The sequence below is a fragment of the Brassica napus genome, chromosome C7 (assembly GCF_020379485.1).
Source record: "Brassica napus cultivar Da-Ae chromosome C7, Da-Ae, whole genome shotgun sequence".
In the NCBI taxonomy this organism is placed as follows: Eukaryota; Viridiplantae; Streptophyta; class Magnoliopsida; order Brassicales; family Brassicaceae; genus Brassica; species Brassica napus.
The window spans coordinates 13,620,024-13,639,481 of record NC_063450.1 but is presented as its reverse complement, the minus strand read 5'-3'; the positions used below and the strand labels follow the sequence as shown (position 1 = coordinate 13,639,481).

The following is a 19,458-nucleotide window of genomic DNA, read 5'->3' as shown; positions in this document are numbered from 1 at the left end:
TCCAAATATCTCCAAAATGCTCCAAAATCATCACTTTCCTCCAAATCACTCCTAATCCTATAAATATTCTAAATAGACTCTATAATATAATAATTAGTAGTTAAAACAAATATAAACCATGAGTAAAAATGGGTAAAATCCATGGTCTATCAACTCCCCCAGACTTACCATTTTGCTTGTCTTCAAGCAAAACATAATGGAAGTCTCTCTGAAAGAGGTTTTAAAATAGCAGGGACTCACATAATCTTAAACTTAGAATCAACACCTTAGACAGTCCTAGTCTAAGAAGCACACTATACCATATCCTAGTCTAGCAACCAAGTTCGTCTAGTCAGCAACTTAGCAAATCATGTCTGACAATCCCCTCTACCAACCTTAATTCTTACATAAATAAAGTGTATGCTTTACTCTGGGGATATCGATTACAGGATGCAAGGATGCTCAAACAAGTATCTGGACCTGCATGTAAATAATAGTTCATATCCCCTATCTCTACTAATTCTCTCTCTCAGTCAAAGTCTGCTTATATTGCAAGATCATTGACCAAGATTGGACATGCTTCCATGAATCAAGCTTTAATGGTTGTAGCTACCAAAACCTGTTCACTTCTTTTTGACCTATATCCTAGGATTATTTATGAAGCAAGCCTTAATGGTTGTAGCCACCAAGTCATGTTCTAATCCTTTACCTATAGAATCTTTATGAAGCAAACCTTAATAGTTGTGGCCACCAAATCCTGTTCGAATCCCTTCCAATTTTAATCTGTAATATATATATATATATATATATATATATATATATATATATTTATAACTATATCTATAATTTTAATCAATATTTCGAAAATGGAGAGAGAGGGTGATAAATCTACACAAGGCTTTACCTTCCAGACTTGTTTGAAGAATCCGATCTCATGTATACCAAGCCCCAAGACAAGCAGAGTTGAGCTCAATTAGGTTGGAGGTCAGCTTTGGTTCTTTCAAACACTCTTAGCAAGTGTAACATAGTTGACAGGTTGATCCACTTTGGTATCTTTAGTACTATCTGCAACTAGTAAGTCTAGAATGATGTGGCTAGATAACAAGTAAAATCAATAAGTTCATCATCCCCTTCTTGACTCAATAAAAACTTTTTTGAAAACATTTTAATAAAACTCATGAATAAACTACTATCAGTAAACCTCCCCCCACACTTAAACTACACTGTCCCCAGTGTATATTCAGTCGGAGTTATGGTGATAACTAAATCATAAGGACTCAATGTAATAAGTTATAATGATATACCATACCGGAATGGATGCCGATCGATGTAAATGTGTTGATATCGATCGCGGCAGGTGATGTTCTGTCAATCGATGTCGGCAGTGTTTCGTCGGTCGATACTCACGGCAATCGTCTACTTGGATCTTTTTTTATGACCTGAAATAAATAAATAAAAACCAACATAGATACTAGATTAATAAAAACCAATTAAATATTACCTAATAGTGGGTTGCCTCCCACTCAGCGTTTTGTTATAGTCATTTAGCTTGACTTTTGAGGTGATTTGGCTAATAGTGTAGAAAGCTGGAACTTGCTGGGAAACAAGAATCCATCTCTTCTCTGCGCTTGTTGAACCATGTACCAGTGAAGTCTAGCATTGCTTCATCTCCTCTACGATATTTTTCCTTCATTGTTGCAGTTGTGTTTTCTATCTTCTGCAATCTATCTCCAGGACTCTCAAGGTTGAACTGATGTCTCATAAGTGTGGCGTAAGTATCAGCTGAGATCTCCTCTCCATGGTTGTGTGTATCAGGCATGTCTGACGTCACCTTTGGTACTTGCCTGGCTCAGTTTGTAGCGTCGTCGACCGTTGTCTGTCTATGACTATCGGTCGATTTGTTGTTGCGTCTGTCGATCGATGCTGATGCTTCTGGTCGACGGGCGATGTATCCGTGAATCTCTACTATCTCCGTCTGTATTGCTTCTATCTTGGAAGTAAAAAAACTCATTGTAAGGTCCATTGGGAAATAGATGTCATCACATCTCCTATCAAGCCTCTCTTCTATTGTTTCCAGAGTTCTGTAGATCTCTTCTACCAACTGATCAATCTCTGCTCTGGTGTGAAAATCTGGTTGAGACTTCATCGGGTGTGAGTTCTTTGGGTCGTCGTCGATCGATGTTGAGTAGTGTCTGTCGATCGATGTTGGTCGATGTTTGTCGGCCGCATGCTGAATTTTGGCTATGTCTTGCCTCATCTCCTCCATGCATGTAGTCAACCAACTGATGCTATCGTTCAGTGGATAGTAGACACCATCAAGCTTCATCTGGAAATCACCTTCATACTTCTCTTGGGCTCCACAGACTCAATAGAACATCTCATTGATCTCGTCCTTGGTGTAAATCTCTGGTACCAGCTTGGTATGTGTGAATGAGCTAGCATGTTCTGGAAGACATATGTAGCGGTGCTCATCTCTCGAAGCTCTTTCCATTAGCTTTCTTATAGCATCCTTGGACACATTGATGATGTGTTCATCCACATTTCTTGCACATCCCTTATCATCTCTGTAGACTCCATACTTATCTTTCTCTTCCCAGTAGAATTTCCTAGTTCCAAAAAGGTCAAAGACTCTTCTGCCAAATTCTGGACGTCTGTCGATCGATGGAGGGATGTCAACGTCGATCGACGGTCGGGTAGGGTGTCTATACTTCTACTTGAAGCGATTGTCTATGCCACCAGCTGTGTCATAGAACTCTTTTGTAACCCTCTGCTGATGTGCTGCGATTGTGTGTTGTTGCATGAAGAAATTGTCTGCTCCATTAGCCATCTGAAGACTGCAATGTCCTCTCTGGATACTTGCAGTGCATGTCCATCTATTGCTCTTGCATAGCCGTCTGGGTCCCTGAAAATACCAAATTCATCCTGTGTTAGATACTGGTTACCAAAATTAGAGTTTTCACTTACAGTGGATGGTGGTTTTGGACGGATGTCGATCGATGATGGAGGTTTGTCGTCGATCGATGGACGGTTGGCTCTGTCGATAGGATGGCTGAAACGTGTTCTTTCCCCAGTAGCTTCTGCTCTTTGTTGATCTGTTTCATCACGTCTTTGCATGTTGAGAAGTTCCTCATATGTGAAACCCTCATGAAGTTCATCTGCTCATGGCTCATGAATTGCCGTTTCTACTGCATAGCTTTCGTGATGGTGAACATCTGCCCAACTGCCAATCGAGTAGTCTCCTTCTCGTACACGGTCGACTCCAGTGTCGATCGATGGGTAGTAGGCAATGTCGGTCGATGCTCGTTTTCTGTTTGTCTGATGAGGATGAGTGTCGATCGATGTTGAGACTGTTCTGTCGATCGATGGCACACTCCTTTTCCAAGAAGAATGATGTAGAAGTTTGACTTCCTCATCAAGAATGGATCTGTACTCTGTAGCTCGTTCCTACTCATAATCTTCATCATACTCCTCTGCATGCATGGTGTCTCTGCTGTGCTGCCATGGTGGGATTGTAGTAGTCGTTCTCCCAATTGTTTGGACTACTGTCGACCGATTCTTCTTTTGGTGTGTCGGTCGATTTCTGGTGGGCACTGTCGATCGATGTGGCTGTGTGAGTTTTGATCGACGCCGAGTATTCTGTCTCGTACTCAGCTCCACAGTGGCATGCTGCGATGAGTCTTAGATCATTGATTCTTCTGGAGGACGTCTGTGGCTTCTTGACTGGAATAGGGTTGTAGTGGACATGAGGATCTATGAGCGTCAGGCACAACTGGTTGGTTTGTAAGTTGCACACTGCTCCTACCGTCGACAAGAAAGCTCTCCCAAGTAATAGAGAAGAGTTCCAGTTTAGCTTGATATCCAAGACATAGAAATCAACTGGAACTAAGGCATTACCAATCTGCACCTCTAGGTCTCTCACAATTCCTCCTGAGCTCCTCTGAGAACAATCCACAAAAGTGAATAATTCTTTGGAAGGTTTCACCTGCAGACCTAGATGGTCTGCCATAACCCTAGGTAGAAAGCTGACTGATGCTCATGTATCGCACAAGGCATGTGGGAACTCAATACCCTTCACTGTACAAGGTATTGCAAATTTTCCAGGATCACTCTTCTTCTTCAGTGTAATCCTCTTCTTCATCTTTTCTTTAGCTTCACAAAACATTATCCTAATGTCTTCTTCAGTCTCCCTGGTTTCTCTGAAGAACATCCACAATCTGTGGGTAAAATAAGCCTCCTCGAATAACTTTTCTAAAGGAATCCTGAAGACTCTCTTTTGGAAACTTTCCCTTTCCTTTTCATTAGCTCCCCTCTTTAGATGTTTCACCACTTTTCATTTTTTTTCCTTAGAGTTCTTCCCATATGAACCCTATCAACTTCCGTAGGATCTGCTGCATCATCTGAAGGTGTCCTGGTGGCCTCTAGTGGGTTATCTGAAGGTTTGAGTTGTGGCCTAAGTGCATTGAGACGTGCAACGTCTATCTTTGGCATCTGAACTCGGTATGTAAGAGGTGCTCGTCGATAGATGGGTGCTGGAGGTTGTCGATCGATGGAGGTCTCTTTCTGTCGATCGACGGGAGTATCAGAACGTCGATCGATTTTGACATAAATAGAACTGGACGGATGTGGGTGTCTTGCTGCTGCAAACTCTTCGTGAGTCATGATCCTCATGGCATTGCAAGATGTGGTCGACTCTGTAGGTGTCGTCGATCGATTTTTATTGAAGTCTGTTGATCGATGTTCGAAGTCCAGCGTCGATCGACACCAATACGATCCGCTGAAACTCATCGAGGTTTCTACTTCGAAGTCTCTTTCTTGCAGCTTCTCCTGCTTCACCACTTGCCATAAATCATCATCTATGATGGCATTCACATGGTGCTTCATCACATCATCCCCTACCCCTCTTGTTAAGGCTTCCTGCCTCTTCAGAGTTTCTCCTGTTTGAACAACCTGCATCTCCAGCTTCTTCACATGAGTGCTCAAAATCTCAAACTTTGTGTTCAGGTTGGTGTAGACAAAATCAATCTTCCCATTAAAGTCCACAGTCATGCACTGCTGTCCCTCAAGAACTCTGTCAAGCATCTCTTCAATCTTGCTTTCTTGAGTAGGTGGTGGTGGCTTCTGGTAGTAGGAGTTTCCATAACTCATGTTGTTGTTGTAGTTGTTGATGTAGGGTTTCTGGTGCTACGAACTCTGGTTGAAATTACCCTATTTCCATAGGAGTTTCTGATTCCACTCTTGTTTCCAGAACCCTGGAATCCAGTTCTACTGATGAAGTTCACATCTTCTTCTTCCTCTGCTCTACCCTCTGTGTCTACAGCCTCAACATCCTCAACCAAGCAGACCTGCTTCCTGAGAAGCTTGTTAACACTGTCCAGCTTTGCCTTCACTTCATCCATCTGGTCATTCCCAAGAATGGTTGCAGATCTCTTCCTCTCAAAATAAGTGTTTTTGGTGATGCTGCTGGATGCTAAGTTCTCAATAACTTTCACAGCCTCCTCTGGATTCCTAATGTTGAAGTTCCCATTGCTGGAAGCATCAAGAGCCATCTGATACTGCACCGCGATGCCTCTGCAGAAGGTACTGAGCAACTATACTTCATTGAATCCATGGTGTGGACAGACTCTCTGATACGAATTGAATTTGATCCAGGAGCTTCTGAATGATTCTGCAGGATCCTGAGTGAATGTAGCGATCTTGCTCCTCAAGTCTTCAGCACACGCCTCATCAAAGAAGTTGCATAGGAATGCATTCTTGATGTCGCTCCAGGATGTGAGAGATACTGGTGGTAACTGATTAAGCCAATGTGAAGCATCTCCAGCAAGTGTATACTTGAAGAGCTTGCATAGGAGGTAGTCTTCAGAGACTCCCTTGACTTTAATAGCAGATATAAGATCCTCGAACCTCTCCAGATGGTCCATAAGATGCTCGTGAGATAACCCATAGTAGGCTGTCTGTCCCACGAGTGTGCAGTACTGCAGCTTCAACTCGAAATTCCCCCTCTGAATAATTGGAGGACGAATGGCTGATCTGTTGGTGTAGAAATGATCTGGACGGTTGTAATCAGCCAACATTCTGGGTCGAGCAGCCTCATCTACATGTAGAGTAGTGCATGTAGTATTAGTATCAGAGTCAGGGATTGCAGCCTTGTGCTTGTATCCTCTGGCCTGCTGCATTACACAGATGACCTTCCTGGTCATGCATGTCTCCCCTCTCATCTCATACAAGTATCAAGGTCGCAACCATGTCTCGCGGTTCAGTATCGATCGATGTTCGGGCTGAAGTATCGTTCGCCGTCGGACAGATGATGTCGGTCGACGGAAGAAGAGTGACTTCGGTCGATGGTGGTGAGCGAGTATCGGTCGACGGGACTGGTGTCTAGGTCGACGGTGGCTGGCAAAAATCGAGCGACGAACAAGTGTTGTTGTCGATCGATGAGGAACGTATTCCTTTGCGGATTGAACGCTCCAAGTTTGCAGGATCTGATGACAATAGCAGTTGATATTCCTTGTTGCTTCTGGTACTGCTGTGTCAGAAAGTGGTTTTAGACCTAACAAGATTAAATCTATAAGGAGATCAAAGCTCCCAGGCAACGGCGCCAAATTTGATATCACTCAAATTATCCTAAGGAGTGAATTACTCTCTAAAATAAGAGGTTCAGTTGTAGTACTTAGGGATCGAATCCACAAGGAGCTAGGGAACCTAATAAATCTAATCAGAATTGTTAAGCTAGGTTGTTTAATCATTTAAACATAAAGTTGCAAGTTTGTGAGCAAATAATTGCTCTATTGATTGATTGAGGTTTTGGTACTTAAATGGAAATAGCTAGACTTATGGTTTTTATTCAGGTAATCAGGATTATAATCCTACAGATGCCTAATAAGTTGTATGCATGATATTATAGAGCTCAACACTTAATAACAAACCCTTAGGCTTTCGCTTTCTAGGTTTTTCTATTGACCAGTGTCGATCGATTATTCTATAGGAATGTCGATCGATACACTTGTTGAAACGTCGACTGATTAATCGATAGGAATATCGATCGAGGCTCTTGGTCAAGCGTTAATGCGCGGATTAAACATGCTCACTAAGCTTACTAGATCAGCTCTCGCTTATTCTAGCAAGTCTTAGCTCAGTTAGGATGGATTCAGGGTGAGATGCAAGCTGTCGCTTATGTCTACAATTCCTAGGGCATGTTCTAGGTAGCTAATCTTGAGACATGCATTAATGACAATCCTAATGATGAATATCACAACTTAGCAATCTATAGTTGGGGTTAATCCCTCATAACCTATTTAAACCCTAAAATCTAACAAGAGAACTACTCAGACATGGCCAAGCAATTCATAACAGCAATGAGGTATAAAAACTGCATAAGATAAATAAATAGATATCAATGGAGTTCAAATCACAAATCTCTTTGGATCTTCTCTCCAATCTACTAAAAATCATAGAAAACATTTGCTGTAAAATCAGTAAAACAAGAAAGCATACTTTGCCTCTAACATGTTGGCAAAGCTTATATTATTAGGTTAAAACTCGTCAGGGGTAATCTTGTAAATTGGTGAAGACTTGGGCTCTAAGTCGGCTGAGACCAAACGGGTTTTCTGTGCTTTTCGCTGTCGATCGATGTCAAAATATGAATATCAATCGATTATTCCTGTCGACCGATGGTCGAGTTCGATGGTCATCTCGGGTGCTTATTCCAAAGTACTCCAAAACACTTATTAACCGTGGGTAAAAGTGGTTCAAATCCATGGTCTATGAGTATGAAGAGTGTTTTCTTGTAGTGATTATCGTCATGAATTTCTTCGAGAAAAATATTACGGTGCTCACCTTGATTGTCTAGCCACACTCAAATAATTATTGAGGTGTAACACATCAAGGTCAATACCGCACTCATAGCACAAGAAAGTGAGCCTGAAGTTGACTTTGCATCGTTGGTGGAGATAGCTTCAGGAACAATACACCATTTTAGCCACGACCATGATCTAATGAGACTCCAAGCGAACAGTGAAGAGAAAAGTGGTAAGTTATGTCAAACATGTATCCTTCCTATTGATTTTGGAAATTTCTTGTTTTTCCAGCAATGTGAATAATATATGCTCTCCATGATTTGTGTGCTCGTCTTCCTCGGAAGATGTGGTACACCGTCCTCCCCTAACCTTGCATACTGAAACTAACACCTAAGAAGGATTCTTCATATGCTCTACTTGAGTACTTGTAACCGAGGATCATGTGGTTACATGTATAAATGTTACTTGAGTACTTGTAACCGAGGATCATGTGGTTACATGTATAAATGTCCCAACAAGAATGTGAATTTAGAATAGATATAACATGTGCTTCTTTTGTTGAGCTACTCGACCATACAGCTTATCCATATCCTCTTTTTCTAACCCATCATCTTGATGATTTTTGGATGTTATGTTCTGTATGCAAAAACGAATCATTGAGTTGGGTGATTGATCCTAGGACTGGCAAGATATAACTATGACACCCATCCACTCAACTTAGAAATCGTTGCACATGGAGTTTACTGGTTTGAGATCTGTGAAGAAAAAACAATTGTCGATAACGGTTGGAACCTCTTCTCTACACATGCGACAAATGTTTTACCACAATACATGCTGATTGCATCTTAGGAAGACACCCTTACATGAAACCTGGCCATAAGATCAAAGTGAACGGTCTTGAGATTCAGATTGTTTCAAACAATGTTGTTTCCCGTCAACCGTGTCATACATGTCAATGCATCTGCGAGGACAAAGTGGTTTTCATCAATAGGATAAATATATATATTTTTGTTCTATGAAATGTAATAAGTTTTAATGCTATTAAAACAACTGGAGATCTTAGTTATTCACTACAAGAAAACACACCGAATTCCGACGGAGGTTCCGACGGACACCAAGGTCGTCGGATATTTGTGACGGAATACTGACAAATTTCCGACCAAATCCAAAAAAACTAAGTCGTCGGAATTCCGTCGGCCATTTCCGACGGAATTCCGACGACTTTTCGACGACATTCCGATAAAAAATGTAACCGTTGTAGTCGTCGGAATTCCGTCGGAAAATACCGACGAATTTCCGACGACATTCCGATTTACAAGAATGTCGTCGGAATTCCGTCGGTATTATCCGACGGAATTCCGACGAACCATGTGACCGTTGCCGACAAATATATATGACCGTTGTATAGCCGTTTGAGATTGGACAATACCGACGGAATTCCGACGGACTGCTTTACATCCGTCGGAATTCCATCGGAAAGTCGTCGGAGGTCCGTAAGCAATTTCCTATAAATACAACCCCTCCTCATTCAACTCATTCACACTTCATTCTCTCTTCATTCTCTTTAGTCATAACAATTCCGTGAAAATCATGTCTTCAGAAGTTTATTATCGTTCGTGGATGGATAAACCTCATTTGGATCCGAACACCAATTTGCTTACGGAAGAATACGTTCAAGGGATTGGAGAATTCATGAGGCTTGTTCAACAGCAACCGGATGCAAAAAGTGGTATGTTAAGATGTCCCTGCTCTTCTTGCAATAATAATAAGGTTATAAAAGAATTTGATGTTTGGACTCATTTGTATATGAAAGGGTTTTCACGTAATTATAAAGTTTGGTACCTTCATGGGGAAACTGGTTATGAATATGGTAGTACTAGCGAACCTCAGCCTGTTAGTGAACCTCAGCCTGATATTAGGTTAGAAGAATCTAGAACGGATATAGATTATGGTGTAGGTACTGAGCAGATGGTACATGATCATTATAGAGGGGAAGAACCAAACCCCGAGTCTAGGAGATTTTTTGACATGTTGGATGCAGGAAAACAACCTTTGTATCAAAATTGTAGAGATGGTCATTCAGTCTTATCATCTGCAACTAGATTAATGGGTATTAAGACAGACTATAATTTGGCTGAAGAATGTATGGATGCGATTACTGATTTTGTCAAAGGTATTCTACCTGAGGATAACCTTGCACCGGGTTCATACTACGAGGTTCAGAAACTTGTTGCAGGTCTTCAACTACCGTATGAAGTGATAGATGTATGTATTGACAACTGCATGATCTACTGGAGAGCGGATGAGACACGGAATGTATGCAAATTTTGTGGGAAACCTCGTTATCAGGAGACGAGGGGAAGAGTTCCGATCCCATTCAAAAGAATGTGGTATTTGCCTTTGACGGAAAGATTGAAGAGGTTGTATCAGTGTGAGCGCACAGCAAAAGCAATGAGATGGCATGCAGAGCATTCCACAAATGGTGAGATTAGACATCCTTCAGATGCAAAGGCTTGGAAACATTTCCAGTCAACATATCCAGAATTTGCGGAAGAGAGAAGAAATGTTTATCTTGGATTATCTACTGATGGTTTCAGCCCATTTGGAAAGCATGGAAGGCAGTATTCTCTATGGCCAGTTATTGTGACACCGTACAACTTACGGCCGAGCTTGTGCATGCGACGAGAGTTTTTGTTTCTCTCAATTCTCGTCCCCGGGCCAGATCATCCTAAAAGATCACTAGATGTGTTTCTTCAACCACTAATATATGAGTTGCAACAACTATGGGCGCATGGTTTTGAGACATACGATGTTTCGCGCAAAGAAAACTTTCAGATGCGGGCAGTACTTATGTGGACAATAAGTGACTTTCCAGCATATGGTATGTTATCTGGATGGACAACACATGGGAAGCTATCATGTCCATATTGTCAAGATGACACAGATGCTTTCCAACTAAAGAACGGAAGGAAAACGTGTTGGTTTGACTGTCACAGACGATTTCTACCACCTGATCATCCATACCGCAGGAGTAAGACTTCGTTTACGAAGAACAAGCAGGTGTTTGATGGTCCACCTGAGGAAGTTAGTGGGAAAGATTTGTTGAAGCAGTTTAGGTATTTTGATGCAGAAAGGACGCCAGATGTAGGTGGACATGAAAACATTCGAGTCAATGCGGTTGGAGAGCTACATAACTGGCACAAAAAGAGTATTTTCTGGGATCTGCCATATTGGGAGAGTCATCTATTGCGGCATAATTTAGATGTCATGCATATTGAGAAGAACTTCTTCGATAATCTGATGAACACAGTCCTTAACATCCAAGGTAAAACGAAGGATAATTTGAAGTCAAGGTTGGATTTAGTCGATATTTGTGATCGTTCTGAACTTCACGTTGATGAGAACGGTACGGCCCCTTTCCCATTTATCGGCTAGATGGTGCTAGAAAAGAAGAGTTCTTTGATTGGATTACAGATAAAGTGAAATTTCCTGACGGATATGCATCAAATTTGGGGAACTGCGTTGATAGAAGCGAAGGAAAGTTTACTGGCTTGAAGAGTCATGATTGTCATGTAATTATGCAGCGCCTCCTTCCGTTTGCTTTTTCAGCATTATTGCCACGTAATGTTCATGAAGCAATTGCAGGTATATTATATTTTTACAATTTAATTTATTTTTATATTTAACAATTATGCTTATAAAAACTTAATACTTACGAAAATTATGTCTTTTATCTATGTAGGGATTAGTGTTTTCTTCCGCGACTTATGCAGCAGAGTAGTGACTGAAGAGGGTATTAATAATTTGAAGACAAACGCACCAGTCAGCATGTGCAACCTTGAGAAGATATTTCCTCCATCATTCTTTGATGTAATGGAACATCTTGCTATTCATCTCGCAAGAGAATTGGAACTTGGTGGTCCTGTGCAGTACAGATGGATGTATATTTTTGAGCGTTATATGCATCATCTGAAGAAGATGGTCAAAAATCAAAGCAGGGTGGAAGGATCTATAGTGGCACAGGTGATCAATGAAGAAACTGCAATCTTTGCTGAAAATTATTTTCCACCAGAAGTGCATACAAAACACCGAAGACCTGCTCGGCATGATGATAGAGGGGAGAGAGCAACATATCATGTTACTGTCCCAAGCATGTTCAAGGAAATAGGACGACTTAGTGGAAAATTCACGAAGCGGAGACTTACGGACACTGAGCACGCTCATTTGCAAACATATTTGCTCACCAACTGTGAAGATGTTCTACAATATGAGAGGTAAAAATATTTATTCATTTATTGTTAGATTAATATTCAATAATTTTATTTCATATTGATAATATTTTTGTATATAGTGTATATATGGCGGAGTTGCGTATGACTCACAGGCATGCAACAGAAGATGAGCTTCGACAACTTAGAGATAACGGATTTGCTGCGTGGCTTCGTAGTTATGTGAGTCATATATCATATTACCCTATGCAAATGATTAGTTTAAATTTAATATATATAAACTAATTAATTTTGCAATCATATATGTTTTTAATTTATAGGTGAATGATGGTTTGGCCAGAGGTCTTGTGTTCGATGATTGGATACGCGAATTTGTGCAGGGACCAAACTATGTGGTCAAATCATATCCTAAATTTTGTACGCGAGGATATGCATTCACAAGGAAAGGTCATTCTAAGACAACATATGATGCTGGTGTTTCATCTTCTTCTGGTGACGATGTCTACTACGGCAACATAAAAGAAATATTGGAAATCCAATTTCCTGGAATGGTTGGATTGCGTTGTGTAGTATTCTATTGTGATTGGTATGACACCACCCCAGATAGAGGAGTGAAGATTGATGCGTTTGGTGTTACATCAGTTCATTCGCGGCGGAAACTTCAATATTATGATCCCTTCATTCTTGGTTCGCAAGCTGATCAGGTATGTCAATCTATTCATAATTTTTTACCAATATAATTAATTAATGTTATATATTTTACTAATACTTGTATAATTGATATGTATAGGTGTGCTACATCAGTTACCCTCGGGTGACGTACAGAGACGATCCATGGGTTACTGTAACGCAAATCAACCCAAGAGGACGAGTGGATGGAACTTCTGATGATGATGAACCATTGCAACCAGAGTCTACCAGCAACGCCCAGGCAGTTGAAGATTTGGAAAATGTTCAACTCGTTGAGAATTTGACTGTGTTTGGACATGATGCTGTCGTACATTCAGAGCCGGAAGCCGAGGTTGGGGAGTTTGATGAAGATTCAGAAGATTCTGATTAGTTTTTTTTTTTTTTTTTTTTTTTAATGGTCCGTCGGAAATCCGTCGCAATATACCGACGACATAGCGACGACAATGGGTTTCATTGAAAATTGGAAAGGTCGTCGGTATTTCGTCGGAAAATACCGACGACATGTGTTTCTATAAATTTCAATCATAAAAATCTATAAATTTAGATGCCAAAACTATGAAAATAACACATAATAAGTGTTTAGTATAGTATTAGATCGCAACCGTTCAAATATAACAACTCATTAAAATATTTATGTATGCATATCATTGTTTTCATAACATCTCATCTTAACATTATATACTTATACAATCATATTTATATAAGCTTACACTACAAAAAATGTTGTTGTGTAAAATCGTGTTATAAAACATTTTTATTGTTAAATCTTTATGCAAATACTATATATATTATCAAAGATTTGGATTTTGCATTTACAAACTTGAAATCAACACCCTAAACACTAAGTCGTCGGAATTCCGTCGGAATATACCGACGGAATGTGTCCGTCGGAAAATACTGACGGACACATTCCGTCGGAATATACCGACGGAATGTGTCGGTCGGAAAATACTGACGGACACATTCCGTCGGAATTTCAATTTGCCCGGGAGAACCAAACCGCTTGAAAATTTTCGCGAATCGGCATTTGGTATATTTTAATTATACCGACGGAATACCGACGAACCCGTGTCCGTCGGAATCCTCGGATATAAAAACCCTCCTTCTTCCTTCTTCGTTATCTCCGCGGCCCCCCTCTCACAAAACGCAAACAATCCGGCGATTTCTCCCCCTCTCCGGCGATTCCGGCCTTTCTCCACCTCTCTTCACCGGCGAATCCTCTCCTCACCCTCATATCTCTTCCCCAAACCCCAAATCATGTAAGAATCATCCCAAACCTTCTTTTTTATCAATTGTTTAGGGTTTTGGTAGTTGATCTCGGATTTTAGGTTGTTTGATTGAAAATTTTAGGATTAAATGGATAGTTTAGGATATATAAGTTAGGATTGTTGTTTTAGTTTTTTTTGGAACATTTTTTTATTTTTAAAAACGTTTTTTGATTTTTAAAAACGTTTTTTGATTTTTTAAAACGTTTTTTTTTTATTTTTAAAAACGTTTTTTGATTTTTTAAAACGTTTTTTTTTATTTTTAAAAACGTTTTTTGATTTTTTAAAACGTTTTTTTTTTTATTTTTAAAAACTTTTTTCAAGTTTCCAGTAATGAAATATATATAATAAAACGTTTTTAAATTTTTTTTAAAATATTTAACAACATTTTTCTATATTTATAAATTTTTTATAATTTTGTATACATATATATATATATGTAAATCATCTATAATAAAAATTTTAAAATTTTTTATAATTTTTTATAAGTTTCCACTAATAAACTATGTATAATAAAACATTTTTTTAAAAAAATATAAATATTTAACAACATTTTTCTTCATTTATAAATTTTTAACAACATTTTTCTATATTTATAAATTTTTTATAATTTTGTATACATATATACATATATATATATAAAAGGTTTAATAGTTTTTTTTAAAACATTTATAAAACCTTTTGTAAATATATAAATGAAAACATTAAAAATAGAAATGATTTGAAAATATGTTTGATGGGTTAATTTTTTTTTTTAGGTCCGAGGATGAAGCCCGCCCCCGTAGCCCGTCTTCGACGTAGTTCGGTGAGCAGTTCCCGTGCATCGGGATCGTCTCATGACTCGGTTCCCGCATATATTCCCGCTCCAGCTCCCTCAGCCCCTCACGCTGCCCCTCACGCTGCTGCTCCACAGGATCCGGGGGTCATGCCGGTTCATCTATTGGTTCAACAACCAGGTCGAGAGCATCTCCCGTTTCTCCAACCCAACCCACGACGAGGCCATAGCACTTGGTTAGTATTTTTTTTATTTGTACCGTTATATTTTTCCCTTTAATTAACTTGCTAACTTGTATTTTTTTAAAGGTTCACCAAGTCGAAAAATGGCATTAGCCGGAGCATCAACCAGATGATGTACTCCATGCTCCGTTTTGGATATCCAAAGTGGAGTGTGATCCCTACCGACGAACGAGAGTTGTGGTTTCGTCAATTCGCGGTATAGTAACTCTTCATTTTTTTAAAGTTTGAACATTTTTTTAAATATATTTACTTATTAAATTGTGTTTGTTTTGTAGCAAGAGTTCAACTGGCACTCCGATCATACGGAAACAGTCCGTAAGAAATTCAACGAAAAGGCCATGGACTCTTACACAAAGCAGATAAACTCGTGGAAGACAGTTTGGCAGAAGAACAAGAAGCCACGGTTCATCAACGGGTCGGTGTGGGAGCAGTTGATAGCTCATTGGGAGAAGGAAGAAACTGCAGAGACGTCTTCTAGGAACTCCAGGAACCGGAAGAGCGATCGTGGCGGGAAAGGTATGTATGTGCACAACCTCGGCGCTTGCTCTATGTCTACTAAGGAGGATGAACTTGTAAGTTTTTTATTATTATTTATCTTTATATTTTTTAAATAAATATTTTATATATTTCTTGGCTAATAATGGCGGTTTTTTTAGATCGAAGCAAATGACGGTAATCCCGTTGATCGTCTACAACTCATTAAGGTGGCTCACACTAACAAGACGACGGGTCAAATTCAGGACCCCGTGATCAAAGGTGTAGTTGATTTGGTGGAAGCTGAAATAGTTTCCCAATCTCAGCCTCTCTCTGATGACGGCGAGTCCACGGGAGCTTCAACCAACCTGTCTCTATTGCAAATAAATGAGATGGTTGAAAAGGTAATTTTTTTTATTAATATATTTTTTTTATAATGTCGATTACTTACTTGTCCCTATTTACTTACTTTAAATATTTTTGTAGGCGGTTCCTAAAAGGAAAGGAGGCCGTTTAGTTGGGTTGGCCCGTCGTGCTTCTTCGTATCCGGCATCTTCTTCACAAGCTCCGTATGCCGATCCCATGATTCTCGAGGAGCTACATGACAAAGATGAACGGATTGGGGCATTGGAAGAGCAGAACACCACTATCCTTTCGGAGAATGCCACTATCCGTTCGGAGAATGCCACTATCCTTGCTGAGTTGGCATCCCAGAAGAAGTTCAACACCGAGATTATGCAGAAGCTAGATCGTTTGATGTCTTCGAGTTCATCTTAGTTTATTTCGGCTTTTTAAAACTTTCGGAATGTTTTTTTTTTATTTCGGTTTGTATGAATTTTAAACTTTATGAATGTTTTTTTCCTATTTCGGTTTTTATGAATTTAAATTTTATAATATTATTAGTTTTAAATTTCTGATTTTTTAAATTTATTAATATCAAAAAATATATAAAAATGCAAAATTAATTAAAAAAAATAAATGGGTATATACCGACGGACAGTGGTCGTCGGAATATACCGACGGACATATATCCGTCGGAATTTACCGACGAACCTTGTTCGTCGGAATTTACCGACGGACACCCGACGACCGTTGTCCGTCGGTAAATTCCGACGAACAAGGTTCGTCGGAATCCACCGAGGAACACTCTACGTCGGAAGTGTCCGAGGAACGTTCTCCGTCGGTACGTAGTTTTTCCGATGAACTCTGGTCTCGTGTATCTGCATCGTAATATCGTCGGAAGTTCGTCAGAATGACGTTTCTCGGTATTCGTCAGAAAGTCGTCGGAAGTTCTGACGAAATTCCGACGAATTTTTTTTTTCCGACGAAACGATACCGACGGACGGGTTCGTCGGAAATTCGTCGGAATTGGTCAATTCCGACGAATTTTCGACGATTTCGGCCATCAGAATCCCTTTGTTTTCTTGTAGTGATTTACTTGAACGATGATGTACTAAATGTAAATCAAAATTGCTCACGAGTCCCGTCAATGCTTTCCATGAGAGACTTTCTTTGAAACCAAAATGGTTCGAGTTTCAGGATAAAAACACTTAAGCTCTCAATTCTTGAACTGCCTCAAACTTTTACCATTACTTATCTTTGCAAGTGTGTGGAGAGAGTCTTAACAAGTTTTGCAGTCTCAAGCAAAGGGTCATGAACCATCATTATTAAAGCCACTGATTCGCTTCAAGTGGAGATTAAGTAGGATCAGTCGAAGAACTGCCTTTCATGAATCATGATTGGCTGACCTTCTTTACTTTGTGACAAACCTATTAAAACTTCAGTAAAAGGCGAGAAAAACAATGATAGTTCTACAAAGCAACAATGGTCATGACTCCTCATCAAAGCTTCAGTGGCCATAGGCGAAATATTATTGTTCACATCCTCCTGCTCGGTGTAAGAGCATCCGCAGCGACAATACATCTATATATACGTTTCTCATCATGTTAATAATTAAAAAAATAAGAAAATGAAGAAAGAGACGATAGAAAGTGTAGGGACGATTTTTCTTGTAGGGACTATGACAACACTATAGAAACTCAAATGATAGGTGTCATTTTATAAGTGATCACATTTTATTTTCTATTTAATTTAAATTAGACAACAAAATCATATGAATATTAAGATGTTGAGAAATTCTTTAAAGAGACTATACCACTAATGATGCTCTAAAATTCTTCTTTTCTCAGGGCTAATATTTCATCCCAAAATTCTTTTCCATGATAACCTTACAGGTAAGATGAGGAATATATTCATATCTACTCTGGAAGAGAAAGTTTTTATAATACGGGATTATATTGTTGAGATCTTCAGCTCCCGAAGGTTTTTGACGTTTGCATTGGCTAATCGAAGGTTTTGATGTTGCATTCGCCAGTCGAAGCTTCTCAAGCACTTATGTGGTTCACCATACCATACCACCAGAATGTATTTTCTGGTTTAGATTGCTTTTTTTGTAATGCCATCAAGTCTAGAAGGCAAGAACATGTTGAGTTTAATTGATAAACTGTTTCCAGTTCTAATATGGTTTTCGAAATTTGAAGTGGTTGAAACAACATAGTGAAAAATCAAAATCAAATATTCTAAGCAAAAACAAAAACACTGGACTGCAAAGCTGAAACTGATCTTAATGGTCAAAGACAAAGACACCACTAAGTGCCACACACATACACACACATGTCTTAAGCAAAACTAAATGCATACAAGTAAACCCCATAGACACCAAGGTATATATTGAGGAACTAACTTGTTGCTTAGATTGACATTCGTAAAACCCAATTGATCAACCTACAATATTGAGTTTCAGTTACATCAGTAAAAAGACTTATGATTCAATCTTACAAATGGCAATTTTCTTAGCACACTGACCGTTATTCAGACAACAACTCTGGCTTTTTTCTCCTACAGAGAGAGCTGTGTGAATAGCAGCTCTAACTCCTTCTCTTGCGACAAGGTTCTCTGTCACAACAGGGAAACGAAAATGCTCAAACAGCTTTGATAGTTATTATTTACTGTCCATCCAAATGTTGAGCTCTTTACTTACTTGGACAGATAAAAGTTCGTTGATTTTGTTGAGAACCTTGAGACGATGAACTGCATAAACACTGTTTGAAGGAAGTTTACTAACCCTTTTGATCTCTTCCTGAATTACGCTCGATTTTTCTTCACAGCCCATCTGATTCCATCTTTCTCCCACACGATTAGCTCTGCTTCCCATACTCAAAGATCTTTCGAAATCGATTACGCTGATCAAGAAGAACTTTAGTTTAGAACTGAATCGGTAACCAAAGCAGATATCAAAGAAGTTTGTGTTTGGTTGAAACGGAAAAGTTGAAATTCTACATCAAGGTAACGGATTCAGAGCTCACAGTTTCGGATCTTTGTCAGACAGATTGTCGTCGCACCCTAAATTAGATTCCGCTTTTTGATTTTTTTTTGGTTTAAGAGAGAGCCTTTACAATGGTAGAGCATGATTATTCGCCGGTGTCGAGAAGCTTTCCTAGATCTGATTCCATCTATCTTTAACAGATTCTTATTTTTAGCTAATAACCCCACTCTAAAAACCTCTACTAATCATCTTCTTAAGTAATTTTTTTGTTTTTGTCCCAAAGACAGACAAAAAAAACTAAAATGATCAAAATAACATTTTTTATTTTTAAAATTTTTAAAAAATTTTAATTATAAAAATTTGAAATCATATCTCCAAAACTCCACTCCTCAACTCTAAACTCTAAACCATAAATTTTAAACCATAAATCCTAAATTCTAAACTTTAAACTCTAAATCTTAAACTCCACCCACTTAACTGTAAACCCTAATGTTTAGATTAATTAATCTTAGGGGTATAAGTGTATATTTACTTCTTTTGATAACACGTTAAAATCTATTTTTGGTCATTTTTATTTTTAAGATTTATATTTGTGACAAAAACTTTTTTAAGTCTATCCTAAATAATTTCTCATGTTATATTCTACCTTTTCTTCTAAAATAGAATAATTTTATACAATTTTTTTT

The 19,458-nt window shown here is 38.9% G+C and overlaps 1 protein-coding gene across 2 annotated transcripts; it reads right to left on the bottom strand.

Moving 5' to 3' along the window:
- Positions 1 to 18,046: 18,046 nt before the first annotated feature.
- Positions 18,047 to 18,975, bottom strand: LOC111208819. 2 transcript variants are annotated; one of them, XM_022708325.2, is made up of 4 exons: positions 18,787 to 18,975; positions 18,488 to 18,689; positions 18,313 to 18,402; positions 18,047 to 18,231 (listed from the first exon to the last, which is right to left on the bottom strand). In XM_022708325.2, the coding sequence occupies exons 2-3, from the start codon at positions 18,659 to 18,661 to the stop codon at positions 18,346 to 18,348; spliced, it is 231 nt and encodes a 76-aa protein (XP_022564046.1). In that variant the 5' UTR covers positions 18,662 to 18,689; positions 18,787 to 18,975; the 3' UTR covers positions 18,047 to 18,231; positions 18,313 to 18,345. The 2 variants fall into 2 exon arrangements, with proteins under 2 accessions (XP_022564046.1, XP_022564045.1); XM_022708324.2 differs by having other exon boundaries at positions 18,813 to 18,975.
- Positions 18,976 to 19,458: the final 483 nt, after the last annotated feature.

Bases quoted from the DNA above. Each gene is read 5' to 3' on its own strand.
- LOC111208819 (XM_022708325.2), bottom strand. From the start codon at position 18,661: ATGGGAAGCAGAGCTAATCGTGTGGGAGAAAGATGGAATCAGATGGGC. The intron at 18,403-18,487 runs GTAAGTAAAGAG...CTGTTGTGACAG, and splicing joins ACGAACTTTTATCTGTCCAA to AGAACCTTGTCGCAAGAGAA.